At 45.5% G+C, this 19,230-nt stretch overlaps 1 protein-coding gene across 1 annotated transcript in view; it reads left to right on the top strand.

Moving 5' to 3' along the window:
- The window catches only part of plxna4 (plexin A4), a gene marked incomplete at its 5' end in the record, with an annotated part of 203,377 nt that extends 189,713 nt beyond the window's left edge, over positions 1–13,664 (top strand). The window contains 4 exons of the mRNA XM_083691882.1: positions 741–910; positions 4,894–5,106; positions 8,978–9,128; positions 9,421–13,664. Coding sequence (XP_083548008.1) covers positions 741–910; positions 4,894–5,106; positions 8,978–9,128; positions 9,421–9,516 — 630 coding nt within the window. The remainder of the gene's footprint in view (positions 1–740; positions 911–4,893; positions 5,107–8,977; positions 9,129–9,420) is intronic.
- Between the last annotated feature and the right edge of the window lie 5,566 nt (positions 13,665–19,230).

The raw sequence follows: 19,230 nt of genomic DNA, 5'->3' as shown, positions 1-19,230 counted from the left end.
ACTCAGTCACCGTTCAAACCCAAATGGGATTTTTTATTTGCCGACCTTGTGCACACCTCATCTGCCACACTCTGTGGCTCTCTCCAGACAGGGGCCTTGTTGTTTTTGGGGTTTTGTCGTTTCTGTACCAGCTCATTGTTACAAGTGGATTAGATTCTCTCTCTCTCTCTCTGTCTCTGTCTCTCTCTTCCTTAAAGTCGACAACATTAAATCAAATTAGGGTCAATGGTGCAGTGTGCGAGCTAATCCCACTCCACAAAGAGGCTTAGGAGATGCGCCTCCTGTTCCCAGATATTATTAAAAGTGAACTGTGAAAAAACTATTTCCCATCAAAGCCCAGAGAAGGCCGGGGAGATAGGCACAGACAGAGACAAACACTGAGGAAACAACATCGGATCACACACACACACACACACACACACACACACACACACACACACAGAGGAATGGAAGTACATTTCAGCAGATGTAGATGCTGGGGCGGTGATAACTGAGATGACCCACTTGCTACAGGCACACCCAGGCTAAACACCTGACCTTTATCTAAACAGACTTAAACACCTGACCTTTATCTAAACAGGCTAAAAGTGTTTTGTTTCAGTAAATGGACAGCTTGCAAGTCAGCGTTATTAAACCAATGTAGTCCTACGCATGTATGGGCTACTTCCCATGTCGAATATACTGTGTGTATATATACTGTGTATCAGTCAGTCACTCATCCTCTGTCTGTACTCTTACAGGGCACGCTACAGAAGTTTGTGGACGACCTGTTCGAAACCATCTTCAGCACGGCGCACCGAGGCAGCGCCCTGCCCCTGGCCATCAAGTACATGTTCGACTTCCTGGACGAGCAGGCTGACAAGCACAGCATCCATGACCCGCACGTCCGACACACATGGAAGAGCAACTGGTGAGAGAGAGAGTTTCCCTCTTCTATATTACCACCCAGAGTAGTGTACTTCATATTGGGCTCAGAGATGTATGAAACCACACACGGACACATTCTCACACATTCTCTCACTCACACACACACACGTACACACTGGCCTGGTACCAGGTTCTTAAATGGAGTCCCATTCACTGTGCAGTGGTCCATGTTTAAGAGAGGGAGATGGCACCACTCTTCCATTGGCACTGCCCTGTCTCTGTCTCTCCCTCCACCAGTGCCTCCTCTATGCCCGGGAAACAGGGTGTATAATCTTCATTAAATCCAATGACGGATAGCTAATCCAATAGGCAGCCAGGTCTGACATTACCACGGTTACCGGAGCCAAGCTCCCCCGTCACCATGGAAATTACCATGGCAAGGAACTTGTGGGGTGCAGGAGGGCTAGGTGAAGGAAGTGGGCTCCTAATGAATATCCTCTGATTAATTTAGACCCGTGTTCCCCCTTCCTGGGGGGGTGTTGGGGTTAAATAACCAGGAGTGGGTTAGAGCGAGAGGGGAGAGCCGGGGTGGGGGGTTGTTGGGGGGGGCAGTGGCTCAGTGGGAGTTAAACGCACACTAATATCTCATTAGCCCCATGGCCTCTGCCAAGGTCCCATCATGCATCACTCAGCTCCGGCCCAAAGGACCATGGGGGCTCCGGGGCTGAAATTGATGTGTGGTGGGGGGGGCAAACAGAGGAAGAGGGCGGGGATAAAGACTATTTACTTTACTTTATGGTCCTAATTTTGATCCTTCACCGCATCGGCATTATTGCGACGTTTGCAGAGCATGTTAAGTGTTTTGTGGAGCTCAGTGGGTCGCTCTTACATTAGACATTAATGGAATCGCTCTCGCAAGAGAGGGACGTTAAATAGCAATTTATCATAACACACACACACAACGGTTACTGCTGACGCCACAATAGAAGTCTTCTCTGCACGGAACGGCGTCTTTGTTTTTGTGCGTGTGTGTGTGTGAGAGAATGTGTACACTTGTGTTTGACTGCATACGCGTGTGTGTGAGTCCATCAGCCTCTAATCTGTGCAAAAACAAAATCACAACCCCATTCTGTGTGCTTGTGCATTATCATTTATGCACCAGGCCCAGGCCCAGGCCCCATCCTATTAAACCCATCCACATCACACACACCATTAACTGCCCTGCACCCACCCAGCCCCCTGCACCTTAACCCCCCTGATGCTTTCCTCACAGCCAGTTGTGCGTAGTGTTTTACACAAGCCACCTCCTCTTGGCCAGATTATCCCTTAGTGTAATTCTAGGAATAGATTGAAATAATCCAACCTAACCTGAGACTGAGAGACACACAGATGTGGTGTTTCTAAGAAACAATCACGTGTTCCTTAGTAACAGTGGTCTCTGTGGGGGTAGTCTCTGTGGGGGTGGTCTCTGTGGGGGTAGACTATTCCATGTAGGGTAGACACAGTGAATGTAGGAGAGCAGAGAGAGTGAGCCGTGCTTGTTGTTAGTCAGTCAGTAGGCCAGTGTGTAGAGGGCTGTGGTAAACCATTACTAGTGCATTGGTAGTCAGTCAGTAGGCCAGTGTGTAGAGGGCTGTGGTAAACCATTACTAGTGCATTGGTAGTCAGTCAGTAGGCCAGTGTGTAGAGGGCTGTGGTAAACCATTACTAGTGCATTGGTAGTCAGTCAGTAGGCCAGTGTGTAGAGGGCTGTGGTAAACCATTACTAGTGCATTGGTAGTCAGTCAGTAGGCCAGTGTGTAGAGGGCTATGGTAAACCATTACTAGTGCATTGGTAGTCAGTCAGTAGGCCAGTGTGTAGAGACCTATGGTAAACCATTACTAGTGCATTGGTAGTGCTTTGCTTCGTTCTGATCTAAGTGGAATTTGGTTTCCCATGAATCAGTCTGGCACAGGACGTACTCTACTCAGACCCCTCAGTGCATACAGTAGGTGACTGTAGGATTATCACTCTGTATACGTCCTTCACCTGCCCTCTTCATCATGTGTGCGTATGTATGTATGTATGTGTGTGTGTGTGTGTGTGTGTGTGTGTGCATGTGTGAGTGTGCATCGAGTATATTTGTGTTTATCTATGTCTTTGTCTGTGAGTCACACTCCTAGAGCATCTCCAGATGGTATCTTTTGGATTAGCAGCAGTGTGTCGACATCTCCCTCTCATCGTCTTTCTTCAGTGTCTGTGTGTGTCCTGCTTCACCAGGCAGCTTTTTAATTATCACCGTGTAGAGCAGACTGGCGCACACACATGCCCACACACAAACACACACACACACACACACACACACAACTCAGCTGTGTGACTTAATCACATAAAACCATCACACCCTCCCAATGTAAATGACAAAAGCAAAGCAAAGCTCCCAAGGTTGAGAAACCTGGCGTAGAGAAGATTGAGAAAGCAACACAATACTGAGTCACTGAGATGACATCGCATTCTATTTCTACCAGACATGAGGCCCAAAGTGTTCTCCACAATAATCCCAGATTACACAAACAGTTTGTTTCCTTTTGATTTGTTTGTGGGTTGGGTCTGTATTGACCCTTAATCAGTCCTCTGTGGTAACACAGGGATTAGTCTCGGTCATCTTGGTTTGGCCAACCGTCACCAGGACGAGCCACACCATGACATTTTTGGCCACAATCCTGTGCGCTCCAACATCTTCCACCTTCCAGGGATACATTCTTTCTGTACAATCTGTAAAACGTCTTTTGCACGGCTCATTGCTTTGCGATATGCTGCCCACTGAATTCAGCTAAACATTTGACTCTATGGTCACGACTCTGAATCTAGCCTTCACACAGGGTTATAGAAATAGAATTTCCATATTGTGTCGTATTCACTGAGTTGTAAATGTCATTATGGTGATAGTAATTCATTCATAGTCAACCATGAAGGCGCGGAGACCCACATTAACACTGCCCTTTCCCCCTTGCAACTACGTACCGCCAGCGTCAGCCAGCTGGGCCAGATTGACAACAATCAGGACTCTATCAGTAGTACGGTGTTAATATCCCTTTGATCCTTCTCCTTAATCCCCAAAAGATTCATCCAGATTAATTTGCTTGTCATAATGCCAAGGTCCTCCACAAATCCTCTTTTGGAAGGTTGAACAGCTCAATGAATTTAAGGATGGTGGGGGGGGGGGGGGGGAATGGTGGGGTTCAAATGATTGCATTTGTAGGTTTTTCCTCTGATCCTTTGATGTTGTAGACACTGGCTGTGTCGGCGAGACTGCAGGGTCTTGTGAGTATGTTTTTTGCAGCATCAGCCTGCTGCACAAAGAATAATGAACAGAGAGAGATCCAAGCAACACTCAGCTCCTCCTTAATACCACCTGAGCCCTAACACACACACACGGACCTGGGCCATCTCTCCATTCATTTTCAGTGGAAACAAGCCAACAATAAACTGACTTGTACATTTTTATTATTCTAGACAGGCGTGGAATAGGCCGCATGTACAAACAAGGCAATATGAACAGTGTCAGTATGAGGCCCCCACCGAGGACCCCAGACGCAATAGGAAACAATGGGGGAGCTGCCTGCTTTTAAGATTAAGGCTTTATCGAATTGAGCACGCATCAAATGGAGCACATCAACAACCCCCGCTTATACTTAGATTGCAAAGTGAATGGGTCCTCATCCCCCCTTCTGGCACTGAATATATGAGCTCCCAACCGACCGCCTGGCTTCAGCCAGTATGAGTGGTATGCTGTGGGATGTAATCTGCCCCGACTAGATCTGAACAGGATTGTTGTTTAACTCTAAATTTAGAAATCGCCTCGATGTCTTTCTTTTTTGGTGTGTGCTCGGCATCTTATCCTTGAAATGCAACAACAGCAGTTGAATTATTGTATACTCTGTAGAGATAGGCACATGATGTGGGGTAAAATGGCCTCTAATTCCATGGTGTTGTGTTAACATGTTCTTCCCCCCTGTCTTTCCATGTCTCTCTCTCTCTCCCAGCCTACCTCTGAGGTTCTGGGTGAACGTGATCAAGAACCCCCAGTTTGTGTTCGACATCCACAAGAGCAGCATCACAGACGCCTGTCTGTCTGTGGTGGCCCAGACCTTCATGGACTCCTGCTCCACCTCCGAGCACCGCCTGGGCAAGGACTCGCCCTCCAACAAGCTGCTCTACGCCAAGGACATCCCCAGCTACAAGAGCTGGGTGGAGAGGTGAGACCACTGTGTGTGTGTGTGTGTGTGTGTGTCTCCGTCCGCACATTTGCTACGTGGTTTACAAGTCCATCATCCTACAACTTTGCTTCAGCCATTTTGTACATGAATATCTCTGATACTGGCATGCCCTCTGTCTCATACACACACAGTGCAGTGTTGTGATGTATGGAGCATTGTGATGCCACGGAGCATATTCCAAATGAAAACACACTGGGAATGGATGGTAGTGCCCAGGGCAGGAGCAGAGCTAGCGAGTGTGTTTGGAAGCTACAAACATGAGTGTGTGCCGTTATGAGAGTACCAAGCAGGAGTGGGTAGGTAATTTGTTAAAATGAGAGTTTTATTAAACTGATTTGGAGGGGTAAGGTGGGATGGGGGAGTGCTGAATAAAAGATGGGGTCTCTGAAGCGGTTAAAAAGTATTTATGTGTTAGCCGTAGCGCTAGCCCGAGGACAGGGATATATGTGCTGCTCAGATGTGTAGAACCAAATGAGCTCGGGCCATATTCATCAGTGTGATGTGTACAATGTAAAGTGCTTTTATATTAAGGTTGCATGATATATGTTTGTCAGATAGCCGTATAGTTGTTCCGAGTGATCTATGTATGTGAATGTGAGGTTTAAATATGGATGAGAGTCGGTTGAGCATGTTTCCCTGAGCTTTGGCAATAAATAGGATAGGGGTGTGTGTATGTGTGTGTTTGTGTTGGTGCACAGGAGTCATGGGACAAGTAGTTGACAGTGCAGATGAATTAAAAGCTATTAGCTGCTTAGCCCTTGCTGTGTCGTGATAAGGTTACTTAGCGTAATATAAATCTAGCATTCCCTGCTCTTTGCTTATGACTTTAGCATGTGAGGTGATTGCTGATGGCGGGGCCTAGTCTTTCTGCCATTTGACAGGCTGACCTGGAGCTAGTGAGTAAACTGTTTACGTGTCATGTGGCATTAGCAACTGGTGATGCTGACACGGCTTGGCAGCCGTGGGAGATTGGGAAAGTGATAAGATTGTAATCATACAGTTCCATTCACACAGCACCAATGACACGGGGGGTGGCTGTTGCATTGGCTTTTATTTCTGCAGGAATAGGTGAGGTAGTTATGAGTTTTGGTATTTGTTGCTTACAGTAGGTAATACCATCATATTTTGTTGTGTCTTGATCCATTGGCATGTCATGGTTGAGGGGCTCTCTCACTGTCTTTGTGTTGAGAGATCGACTCTTAAATGTGAAGTGTATGGCGAAGTCAATCCACATGGCCATGAGTTCTAATTAGTCTATCTGTAGGGGCGGCAGGTAGCCTGGAGGTTAGAGAGGCCCCGGCCAACAATCGGAAGGTTGCTGGTTCGATCCCCGCTCCATGAGGGATCTGGATGTGAGCTGGTGACTGGAGGGTTACTGGCATCATATTCAGGTTTCGGTAAACTAGAACCAGTTGTTTACCTCGCTGTCCCCTGCGCCTGAAACAAATCGGAAAGGTTTGTAAATAGAATTTAGGGCCAAACTTTGACTGAAGGTGGAAAATACTGTGGCTTTAGATTACCTCACCAGCGGGAGTCTCTCCTCTCCCCGTCTTTCTCTTGGCAACTGTCAGACAGATGTAAATTAAACTGTCAGACATCACTGAGTTCTCAACCCTCTCCCCAACCTTACCATCCCACCCCACAACACACAAATGTGGGTGCCTTGCTGTCACTGCTAAAAACACCCCTGTTCAGGCAGGCTTTTACTGTATATGACTCCTATATTTCTATTTTTGACATGTAAAGTGCTTTGAGTCCATGAGAAAGCGCTATACAAATGTAAATGTATTATTACTCTCTGTTGTTGCTGTGGAAACACCTCTGACATCCAATGAAAGAGGGCAGACAGTACGTGATTTGGAAAGCATATGGCTATCACTCAGCATAGGCACATATCAGTCCAAGCAGTCTGGGCTTCTATCTCTAAAGAGTGGACCTATTCTACATAAAGATACTAGATACAATTCATACAAATGACGAAACGTATATGTCTCAGCGATGTTTAGAATCCTGTTTTAATGTTACAGTAAAGTCCCTGCACCAGTTATGCAATGTCAGGGAAACCCCAGACAGAGGGTGACATAGAATAGGATGTACAGTATGGATCAAGAGTGTTCCTGCTTTCTATCCAGCCAGGCAGAAATGGAACAGTCATACCAACGGAAGGCGGGGGGGGGGGGATTAAAGATGTCGTCCTTTGATCTTTCATCCTTGTCACATCTTCATTAGGGGTCTAGGTTAGTGCAGCTTTGGCAGGGAGCGCAGTAATGGAATTGTGGGTTTTGTCATGGTGCGTTGAGGGAGGCAGGTGTCTCTTTTGGTCTGGTCGTGGTGCCGCAGGCCCTTCAGGGGGTGTAATACCACCGTATGAGGAGCTGAGCTAGGAACAGGCTGCAAAGACATCCATAGAGAGCAGTATGAGGCACTTTTATACAAGGGAGAACCCTATATGCTGTAACAACTAATACAGGGCTTACAACCGTAGTTTGACAAAAGCCTACTGTAACTCCAAAGGAATTGATGTTGCCTCTGTAAAATTTGACAGTTGGATATTAGCTGTTGTTGGTCTTACATGGTTTTCCCTTGAGGTTTTTTGGCATGCTAGATATTTTTGTTATTAATTTGCGCGGTTAGGTCCTCCCAGATATCTAGATTTGATGTGGGATTTGACTGTCCCCAGACAATGACAAGTTCATCACACCTGTCACACAGGCTATTCATTTGGGCCTGCGCTCTCTATGGAAGATTACAATGGGAAATAAAGGCAGTCCCTGTTTTAGATTGTGTAGATGTGGTATTATGGGAAAGATGCATACTTACACGACATGGCCAATCACCCCTTACCCCTGAGAGGGACTTCATAGGCGTCTCGACAAGAGGCAGCTGACTGGATTTTTTGCGACTCTCTGCAAGAAACAAGGTGAACACTTTTGTTACTAATCCCCCCCCAGCCAAAGCCTTCCCGTACACCGCATACATTCTGAGTAACACAGAGGGAAATCACTACCATCAACTCCTACTGTATGTGCTTTCCTCCCCAGAACAGATGCCAAGGTGTGTGTGACACCTTCCTGTTTCCACCGCAACGCCCACCTGCCACTCACCCTGCTCAGTTGGCTCAATAGACTCTCTGTTTCCCGTGTGTGTAACACACACACACACACTTTCTCTTCCTCACACTAACCCACCCACACCATTATCAAGCAGAATTCCGGGCGACTAGGAGCGGTTTGTGCCGCAGGAATTAAAAATGTAAATGACCGCCTTTAATTAAAGAGTTGACGGGGGCGCCGCAGCTGCTGTTGACAGTGACTGATTGCCTTTCCTCCTCCAGCGCTCTTTACCCTGATGCAGCTGAGGGCCTCCTGGAGACGTGTGTGTGCGTAGAACTGTGTCAGACAGAGGGAGAGGGGAGGATGAGGGTTTCACATACCATGCTAAGTGTCCTTTCGAGTTTGCTGCTCAATTTAGGTCATTTTCACAAGGGAGAGAAGTCTGTTGAGAATCAGGGGGTGTTTGCTAAATGTTTCTCAGGGCTGTGAAAAGGGTTCAGGGTTAGACAGCTGTCGAACATTGAAGGGCTCTTCGAAATGCTTAACCGTTACTCAACCCAAATACAATGTGAAACATGAATATTTGTGACCACCATTAGTTTTAAGGACAATGATAAAAAAAACAAAAAACATTTCAGGGTAGGCCATATGTCTTAAATGTGTGTTTGTTCTGAGGTGTGTATCTGTTTTTCCTCTCTACATTGTGTGAGTGTTTATGAAATGTGTTTCCTATGGTGAGTGTAGCCACATTAACCTTATATGCTGTGTGTGTGTGTGTGTGTGTGTTAATTCTACAGGTACTACTCGGACATCAGTAAGATGCCGGCCATCAGTGACCAGGACATGAACGCCTACCTGGCCGAGCAGTCCCGTATGCACATGAATGAGTTCAACTGCATGAGCTCCCTCAGCGAGATCTACTCCTACGTGGGCAAATACGCTGAGGAGGTACGTATGGTGACACACCGTGGACACCTGAAAAACATATTTTACACACGTTCTGTATGATTGTTGTAACTTATGTTATTTGTAGTTCTACCCAAGCCAATTACTGAACTGAAATACCTTTACAAGCAACCATAACAAGCTATATCAACTGTAAACATGATCTATGTTTACCTATAAGTGCAATTACCCCATCTAATGTTTTAGCTAATGTTAGCTGTAGTTAGCGAGCAGCCTGGTCGTTTAGTGATGACTCACAGTAACATGCAGGCTGGTCTGTGTCTCCCCATGGCAGATTGTGTGTGCGCTGGAGCAGGACGACGCTGCCAGGAAACAGAGGCTGTCCTTCAAGCTGGAGCAGGTGGTCGCCTTCATGAGCCTGGAGAGCTGAGGACCACATTTCCCAGGGCGCACTGGGAGACCCCGTCAGAAACCGAGCCGTGCCTGAGCGAAGTCCTGTCCATCTTTATCTCATCGTCATCAACTCCTCCTCCTCCTCCTCTTCCTCTCCGTTTCAAAGACGACTTCCTGTTATTTTTCCTTCCTTCCTCTTCCTGACGAGCGTTTTTGCATCTCATCCGCTCTGCTGCATAGACAAGTAGACTGACTGGAGGCAAGCTGGGGACTACTCTTCCCATGATGCAATGGAAGGGCCTCAGCTTTGCTGTTGTAGAAGAGTCCAAAGGGTGGTTGCCTGCAAGCTCGCCATACTGGCATACTTTCAACTCCCCTGTTGGAGAGGAAAAAAAAACATTATATTTCTGTTGCCTTCAAAAATAATGCTGATAGAAAAGTCTTTGAAAACCACAACGTTGGGTGTCAATTTGTTCTGACATTTTTTTTTTTTTATAGGATAGGAAACGAAACTACTATAGAGTCCAAGTTTATCGTAGTGCTATATTCAACATGACAACACAAAACTAAAACGAAATATCAAAATGAGGACTGCAAACCAAAATGATCACCTCGGAAGACAAAGAAAGGACGGTTTGCCAGGTTTACACTGTTACCTAGGAGTAAATCATACATATCCAAGAGTTTGGGAAGAGTACAGGCAGACTCTGAATGTTCTCTCAATGTAGCTCAAGATGTATTTAACAGACTCTGATGGGGGGCTGGGGAGGGGTTTAGTGCTTCTTGAACTTTTTCCTTTTTTTTTTTTTTTTAAACTTGACTGACTTTGAAATCTAGTGAACAGAGTCCCCCCCTTTGCTGCATTGGCGCAAGTCTCCTCTCCCCCCTTTCCCAACCTCCATGTAATTCTATAAGGAAATGCTCATTCTGCAATCTGCATCCATCTGGCTTCCGTAGTACTGCTAAATTAACCTGATTATTATTAGACATATGTAGTGGAGGGAGAGACCCATGTCTGACTCTCCATGAGAAGCACACGTCCAACTTCTTGACCACAGTGACCTGACCATGACCGCAGTTCCATCGCCAGGAGCGGACAGACTCTGACCTGCGCTGCTAATGGATTGAGTCACTTGGCGGTCTATCAAAGCACACACACATACACACACACACTCTGCAGCTGTCCAAGACTGACTGCCTAGAGGGCGACTTTACTCCTGATACTACCCCCTGCCTGACCAGAAGAATACTAGGGGGGAGCCGACTGGGAAGTGTACTGAGAGAGAGAGAGAGAGAGACAGCTTGACAAGTGCAGTCTTTGGACCCAATGCTTTTACATATAGCTTGAGACTTTGAGGGTACTGCCTGAGAAGCCACTGCTGCGAGAGAGTGGTTCTTTCACTGGACGTTCAGTATGACTTTGGGGAGGGTGGGGGAAATCAACAGATGGACTTAACTGGTCAGCCGAAAACCAAAGGAGCTTGAAAATTAAGAAAAAAAAAAAAAGTTTAAAAACAAATGTATTTCAAAAAAAAAAAAGTGCCACGAAAGGAAAGGAAATGACACAAAATAGATTTAGTGAAAGAAAAAAAAATGTCCCTCACAACAAAAACAAACTCAAACTAAAACCCTGTGTGATTTCTGACCTCAGTGTGTCGAGGGGGAGCTGTGGACCTGTCCTGCCCCGTCTCTCTCCTCCATCCCGGCTCCCCAGTTCTTGGCACACCGTTTTCCCCCTTTGTCCGGTTCCAACTTCCGCTTTTCTTTGCACAAGCGTGGAGATGAGCTCCGTGCTGGATTCCAAACTCAGAGCGTTTGAGCGCTCTTTGTCTGTGTTAGTGTAGTGTCCTCCGCGGCGGCCTTCTCCGAGCCTCAAAAGCTGAAAATCCAGAGTGGGAAAACAAGAGAACGAATGTCATTAGACGACAGGAACAACAGACATGGACAGACTCATGGATGTGAGACCTCTGATTGGAGGATAGAGAGACGATGGAGCCGCCCTCCTTTCCTTTGACCTCTGACCTTTCTTTTGCCTTGACAACGTGCCCCATGTGGTGATGTGAATGTGTGAAGACCGCCCTGGTCCACCTTAGGGTCTTTATTGGCTTTTTAAGCGCATGTAACTTCAATTTAAGAAAAAAATAAATAAAAAACGGAAAATAGAGAAAATAAGCCTTGCAATGATGATGTGGATGTGTTCTTTTCTTTCTTTTGCTTGGAAGAATCAGACGGAAAAAGTGGATTGTTCATGTTAAAAACTATAACTTCCGTTAAGGTGGAACCTTTATCCCCGTTCACCCCATACGAAACCTCATTACCATGTTTTGTGAAAAGTGTTAGATGCTAATAAAGAATAAAGTGGTACCTTAAAAACAAATATATTATATACCCTTGCATGTTGACCTATTTGGATGTTATGAAATGGAACTGCCTTGCAATCAAAGATATTTATCTACTACTACTAGGAACTTTGAAACGACTCACAAGCAAACGGTTCTTTTTTGGATTATCATCAATTGATATATTACAAGATCACACGACTTTGTTTTCATTCATCCATCAGTCTTTTTGCTCAGTCCTACTTCTGTAGATTGTCAGCTCCCACCCATCCAGCCTAAATGTTTCACTAGTCGTGACGATTCACCAGTTCAAGACCACTCTGGTTCTAGGTCCGGTATGCAGACTCTGCAGTAAGGTTCTTGCTCTGTCTTTGCTGCTATTGCATTTAGTTGTCTGTGTTCTCAACTGTAAAAATATCTCACAGAGCCTATCAAAAACAGTCCCTTTGATTATATCATTTATATCATACAATTTTAAACATTTTTATTTTTGTAAGCCGAGGGCTGGCTGCAAAATGACCTTGTATATTTCTTATTGCGGTACCCGTTATCATTGTTAAAGTATTCATGTTTTTTAAATCCTGTTTTGTCTGTTGTTTCGTCTGAAGAGCTAGCAACAAATATTTTGAGGACTTTTGGGGTTGAATTCATCAGTTCACTCATAGAAAAACACAAACTGCTTTGGCATTATTATGAATATTCCCCATCAAATTAGTTGAGGGGCCTACATGCAAGCCAGTCATATTGCCTACCTAAGTGTCTGCTTTCTACCAGTGATACTGTAACGTAAAGGTCTACTCCACACTCTACTGAAGAGAAACTGCTTGCTAAAACGCCACGACATTTGTGTTTAAGCGCAGAATCCCCTTTCCTTTGGGGACTTATCAAACGATTTCAAGGTCTTGTGATTAATCAAAGACAAATAGGTGTGTGTGCAAGCTTCCATAGGCACACTAGCTCTGACGCTGAGCTTTTTGATTTACTTAGTTGATTGAGTTTTGTAAATTGTAATTTTTTTATGTTCTACCATCACTATCCATTGTGTAAAACATATGGAAACATCTGATTCATCCACAAACAGAACTGTCTGACTACAGAGGTATGGTGAACGTCTGTGTTTCAGGTTCGAGGGGGTACATTCACAAGGTGTTTTTTGGACGTTCTACTGTATACTGCCAACACGTCCAAACTACACTACCCACAAAGCTCGTGATCAAATTCACACCATGAGAGAACATTAAAAGGAAGCACCAATTACGTTTGAGAGGAAATTGATGGATCTCCCATGTAATGGAGACATGAAATATGTCTGAGCATCACAGGAAACTAGAAACTATTTCAAGGACCCCTTATTAAGAGACCTTTAAATTGACCACAGTCACCTACAGTATGTATCGTATTTTGTCTAGCTACCCAAAGTCTCCTCTCTCAGTCTCCTCTCTGAGCCCTTTGTTTCTTGATGGTTAAAAAGGATGAACGTCCTGGATCGTCATTGTGAATATGCCCCCCCCCCCCCAGTGTAGCATACCATGTTTAATTTTTTCACACCCTGCCCCCGCAACAAAGGTAGGCCGCAAGTACTGACCTTCTGTTGACGAGACACCCGATAAAGTTTCCACCTTCAACGTTTTGTAGGAACTAAAAATGTCCTCCTAGCTCAGTGTTATAGCAGGTGTTACAGAAACACGTTAGAAAATACTTTTACTATTACCATATTTGATGACGAGAGATAGAAAGAGTATCCTATTGAGAGATAAAACGAACCCCGGGGGGGAAAAAGGCGAGCTTCTCTAACTTTGTTATAATTAATTGTATACCTGTGTATGTAAATATAATGCATTCCTATTTTGCAGTCAAGAACAAAATACTATTTGTAATATAGAATAAACTTTATTATGAAACAAAGTGGCTTGTGTTTGTGTTTGTTTGGATACAATTATTATTGTCATATACCGGCAAAGAAGGTGTTAGATGTCATGCTGTGTTCTGTATAATTAATTGCAAGATTTATGGCAAAAAAAATCCATTGTTTTCCGCCGCAACAACAGTATAGGTTTAGCAGGCACCTGCACTAAAACCTCATTATGTTATACAATGATTACAGTTAATGAAGTGTAGAAATGTTGTTTTCAAGGACTATGAATCAGGGACTGCAGATACATGTAGAAATGAGCTATGGAGCTAGATGTGGTGTAAACAAAACAAACATACCAAACCTATTACATTATAGCCTACACTACTTTTAATTACCTGCCTAGTCTGAAATCTCAATTTCAGAACATTATAATTCAAGGTAGTGTATTTCAGATGTCAGATCCTGTGAAAGATTCCACTGTAGTAAAAAGAAAAATTGGCATAAGCCTACTGACTTTGCAGTTTGCAATCCAAGAAATTGTTAATTTGCACAGTGGGTACATGCCCAATGTACAGTAGCTAGCATCGCTAAGCTAAACAGGGTCTAGTGTCAATTAAATCAGAAGAACCGATCAACAAAGCCAATTTAAAAAATGGCCTGGGGAACCAATCTATTGCTTTGAGCAAAAACTAAAACTGCAAAATGAATCCAAAATAAACCTGCTAAATGTGTTAAATCTACTGAGCTAAAAAGCAGGAGAGCAGGGACAATAGGGAGAGCTAACACACCTGAGATACTATCCAATTAGCACACACCTGATGCCAATTAGGTAGATAAACAGAGAGTTTCCCCTCTATGGACAGATCTGGGATCAGCTTTCACAATGTTGCTAGATAGGAATGCATTATAGAACAGTCATTACTGCACCTACTCCACATGGCACACTCATACCTGTTAGAAAATGTTTCTATCTTAAGACGAAAACAGAAAAACACACCGCCACACTATCACTGAATAAAACCTGCTTCAAGATATCCCCCACTTGTTTGTTGTGTTGTTCTTTCTTGAGGAAAGTTGAAATTAAGTCAAAATACTCACCAGAGGAGATGTTTGATCCATTTTTTCCTGTGGCGGTGTGTGAGTCCCGGCTAATGAAAGTGCACACTTTCCCCCCTCAAGTCGAGGATTGAGGGAAAAGCCTGTGCTTGCATTAGCCGCCACATGTAATACACCACCACCACAGGAAGAAACATCTCTTCTGGTGAGTGTATTGACTTCATTTTAACCTTCAACAAGAAAGAACACAACACCAAACGAGTAGAATATCTTGAAGCACGTGTTTATTCAGCAATAGTCTACGGCCGAGTGTTTTTCGTCTATGTATTTGTGTGCAACCCGAATGGGAAGCAGTCAGGTTGCAGTTGCAGCTAGATAGCTTCTGGATGTGCTGAAGTCCATTCCAGACCAACACTAACATACATCCCTGTTTAAAATAATTAACTGATTATGTATTCATAATTTCACCTTACAACCATGGCAGATACTGCATTGCTACTGTAGTTATGAGCAGTCTTACTCTCTGCCTTTACCTCTCTATCTCTGTATTTGGAACACGGGCATCTGTGAGATGGCTGAGAGAAAATATCTATTCACATTGACTGACAAGAGGAGATTGGTGTCCTTAACCTAGGAGTGTAACAATAACACACTCTCCACAAGAGCTTTCGTCAACACCCATATGTTCTATTGAGTGTTTGAGTACTCTAGATTTTCAACCAAGCAAACTCTACTACTGTATGACAACACACACGCACACACACACATCATCTGCCTATGGGGGTTTAATGTGACTACACCTGCCGTTGGTCTATGCAAGAAATGCCACTGCTCTGAGAGAATAAGGTGGTGAGCTAAGGGGAAGAGTGTAGTTTCAGTAAAGAGACAGAAAAAAGGACAAGTGAAAGATAGAGAGATGGAGTGACAGTGGAGGAAAAGGGGGTAGAAAATAAAGTGGGGACCTGCCAGTCGAGTGAGCTCACAGAGGGAGAACGTGCGTCACTCTTTTCTCGCCGAGGGTGAAGGAGACATGGAATTGAATTGGCCCGGGTGTCACCCTCTATATACCAGCCACTGAACTGGGAGTAATGGGGGGGAGAGAGAGAGAGAGAGAGAGCTCTGAGCATCACCCTAATATTCCAACCAGTGAACTGGGAATAATGGAAAAGAGGAGAGAAGGGGTTGATCGTGGTGGGGGGGTGGGGTGGGGGGGGGGGGACATGGAGCCTGGCTATGATTGCACACTCCCAGAGCAGTTGCCCCCCCCCGCCCTCCCCTCCCCTCCCCATCCATCCACCCACCCACGCTGATGTGAAGAGTGTGGCCAGTGTGGGAGTGAAGAGGAGAGAGATTAGAGGATCCATCTAGAGGGAGGTGTAGTGATGGACAGAGGAGGGGGGGGTTGTGTGAAGGCAATCTGGGGGAGGGCTCGGACCTGAACCTGAACCCAGACCCCCATAGCTGTAACAGAGTATTCTCTGAGACAAGCTTGGCTCTCTATTAGCCGTACAAAGTGAAGTGTTTGATTTGACTCTACGGTATGAATGGCAGAATTTATGAGCAAACGTGAGCAAAACGTCCATCTTAAGCAAACGCTTTTTACCTGCCGAAAATACATATTTGAGCAAAAGCCTTGACATTGACTACCAAACTAACTATAGTTGAGTAGAAGTTTCACCAGGATTTTGTTCAACCTACTTAGCCTCTATGTATTCTGTCGTCAGGGGTAGAAACACTGTGTTTCTGTGGGTCTCTAATGGTCTCGGCTTGTCTTCTGGCCGTGACCTTTTCTCTCTCATAAACTCCCTAAAGCATAAAGCTGAGACCTGGGTGAGAGGAGGATTTTGTCAGGGCCGCACAGAGGCGTCATACCACAACAGGTGCTAAAAGCCTCTTTCCCCCTCTCTCCTTCAGTCTTTCAAAGGTCTATCCTCTTAAAACACAATCCGCCTCTTCCACATTACAGCTCTCCATTGAGCCTTTAGCTGTTTCTCACAAATGAGTCGAGATGCTCGACGCCACTGCATCACTGTGAATGGCCTCCTTTTGTGTGAAAAGGTCTATTCCTTCATCCTGTGTTACATATGACTGTGGTCTTTCTCAGCTACATACTGTACATCCTTACCAAAACGGAGTACCCTGCTGGTTCAATCTTTTATAATTAACAACTCCTCATCTCTGTCGTAAAAAAAACAGTGTTTAAACTGGAGAGGCTTGAGCTCCCAGTATTGTTCTCCATCCCAGACATGTTGACGATAGCCACGGGTTGATGAGAATGTGGGGCAAATGCGCACGTCGGGCTAATTCACGGGATTGACAGCGAGCGCTATTGACAGCTGCGCGCAAGCAGATGGGAGCAATTACCGTTATTAGTCCGTTATTCTCCGTCCTCTCTGTCTTGGTAAACATCTGCAGGGAGACAACAGAGAGAACAGAGCCGCCGCCGGCAGCTGGCGGCGAACAAACAGGAAGGTCCAAATATGCCGAACACAGGCGCCAGGCGAGACAGGCAGAGAAAACACACCCGGTGCAGCACCACGGCCAGGAATGGGAGTCTGGGTCTGTCAGGGCCTTATACCAGCTATAGGGTGGAGGAACAGGTACAAACTGCATTTCGTTGTCTCTATACTTGTACTCTGCACAATGACAATAAAGTTGAATCTAATCTAATCTTATCTAATCTAAACCACAAGGCTGCAAGTGCAAAAGATAAGACAGAAACAAGCTAATGTTTCTCCCCCCCCCCCCCCCCTTGCATCAATTGCAGCCCCTCTGTGATGTGTGGCCAATCAAACAGCTTCCTGAGATGAGGGGTGAGAGGCATCCCTTCACGCTAAACGCTTCCATCGATCTGGCATCTCCCCAAGACACACACGTGCACACACACACACACACACACACACACACACACACCCTGAAGGTCAAAACAAGACTTTCCTTTATGGGCGCACATATCCGCTTCGCCAATTCAGCCCTAATCAATAAGGACCATGCAATCCATTCTAACCTGCACACAGGCCTGGGCAGCAACATATGCTCTCTCCGACACACGTATTACGGAGCCCCGGTGCACGGCCATGCATCACAGCAAATTGATTATCCGGTTGAAAACTACAATCAATATATTATAGCTTTATTGTTCTCTCACAACGCAAATAACTTCCCCTGCTGATAATGGATTTGCAGCTGCACAGCCCCCCAAAAGGCTCTGGAAAGCACAAACAAGGAGGGGCCAGGGGAATAGGAGTGGCGACGTGTGTAACCTGTGATTCATGTTGTTCAACAACGCTACGGTATTTACTGCCTATAGTAGGATACCACATCAGATCCCAATGTTGCCCTTGTCGTAACCTTGGAAACAACTTCCAATCAGTGGAAAGAGAGCGGGAAGTGGTAACCTATCATATCTTGGATCGCTTGGCTGTTTCCAAATGATGTGTTTGATTTTCAGGAGCAGCGGTTGTGGAAAGGTGCATTGTTACGACTCAGTGTTTGTTAGACATGTTGTTACATAAATAGGACCCTCGGTTTCATAGTCAGGTTGTGTTGTCAGGAAAAACTCAAGGCCCGAGTTACAGGTTGTGAGTTTTTCCTGGTCAGGTGACATGGTCAGGGAACCGTATGGGCTCACATCATAACCAAAAGGGAAACACAACATTCCTGGCTGTCACCTCACTTGTTATCCACCTGTTACTAGACAGTAAATAGTGGAGACAAGCCCATCAGCTGGGGCCTACCCCTGTACTGCCGCACTGACACACACACACACACACACACACACACACACACACACACACACACACACACACACACAGCCATCTCAAACACAAACATGAATATGAATAAGCCAATGGCCCTGGCTTTATATGACTGTGTCATTGCCATACCACACAGTGTGCTGCCTTCAAATCTTGACTCAGACAAAAACAAACTAATTCTCCCCAAAAACAACTAAAAGACACAAAAAGGCCCCCAACTCCAACGAGACTCTAGTCTCAGCGATGATCAGATGAAGAGAGGAACAGGTCTAGAAACCATTGCAGGACAATCACAGTGGCTAATCCAATCCTGTGGCAGATAGCTGCATTTGAATAATTGATTAGGGGACATCAATTGGGCCATCCAGATGTCCCCTGCTCCTTTAATCAATATTGATTCCCTTAATCAATGGCTGGCTGGCCGAGGGGGGCCCGGCTGTTCCCCTACCACCCCAGCCCCCCTCTCTGGGCACAGCCCTGCAGTGTAGACACAGGTGGTTGGCTCCAAAGTGGCTGTTTGCAGTGATGGGTCATGGGTAATTGAAGTTCTTACCCGGGGAGAGTGGGGGTGGAGGGGGCGTGGGTGAAGATTGGACTGGAGTTTAGAAGGGGCTGCAACAAGTGCCTCAGGAAATGAATGAGGGAAAGACCCTTGGGAAGGGGAGGGGAGGGGGGGGAAGCATGGCAGTGGAAGGATGCAAACACACACACACACACACACACACACACACACACACACACAC

This window comes from Argentina silus, assembly GCF_951799395.1.
Source record: "Argentina silus genome assembly, chromosome: 20".
Taxonomy (NCBI): domain Eukaryota; kingdom Metazoa; phylum Chordata; class Actinopteri; order Argentiniformes; family Argentinidae; genus Argentina; species Argentina silus.
Note: the sequence above shows the minus strand (reverse complement) of the source record. Positions and strands in the feature narration are given on the sequence as shown.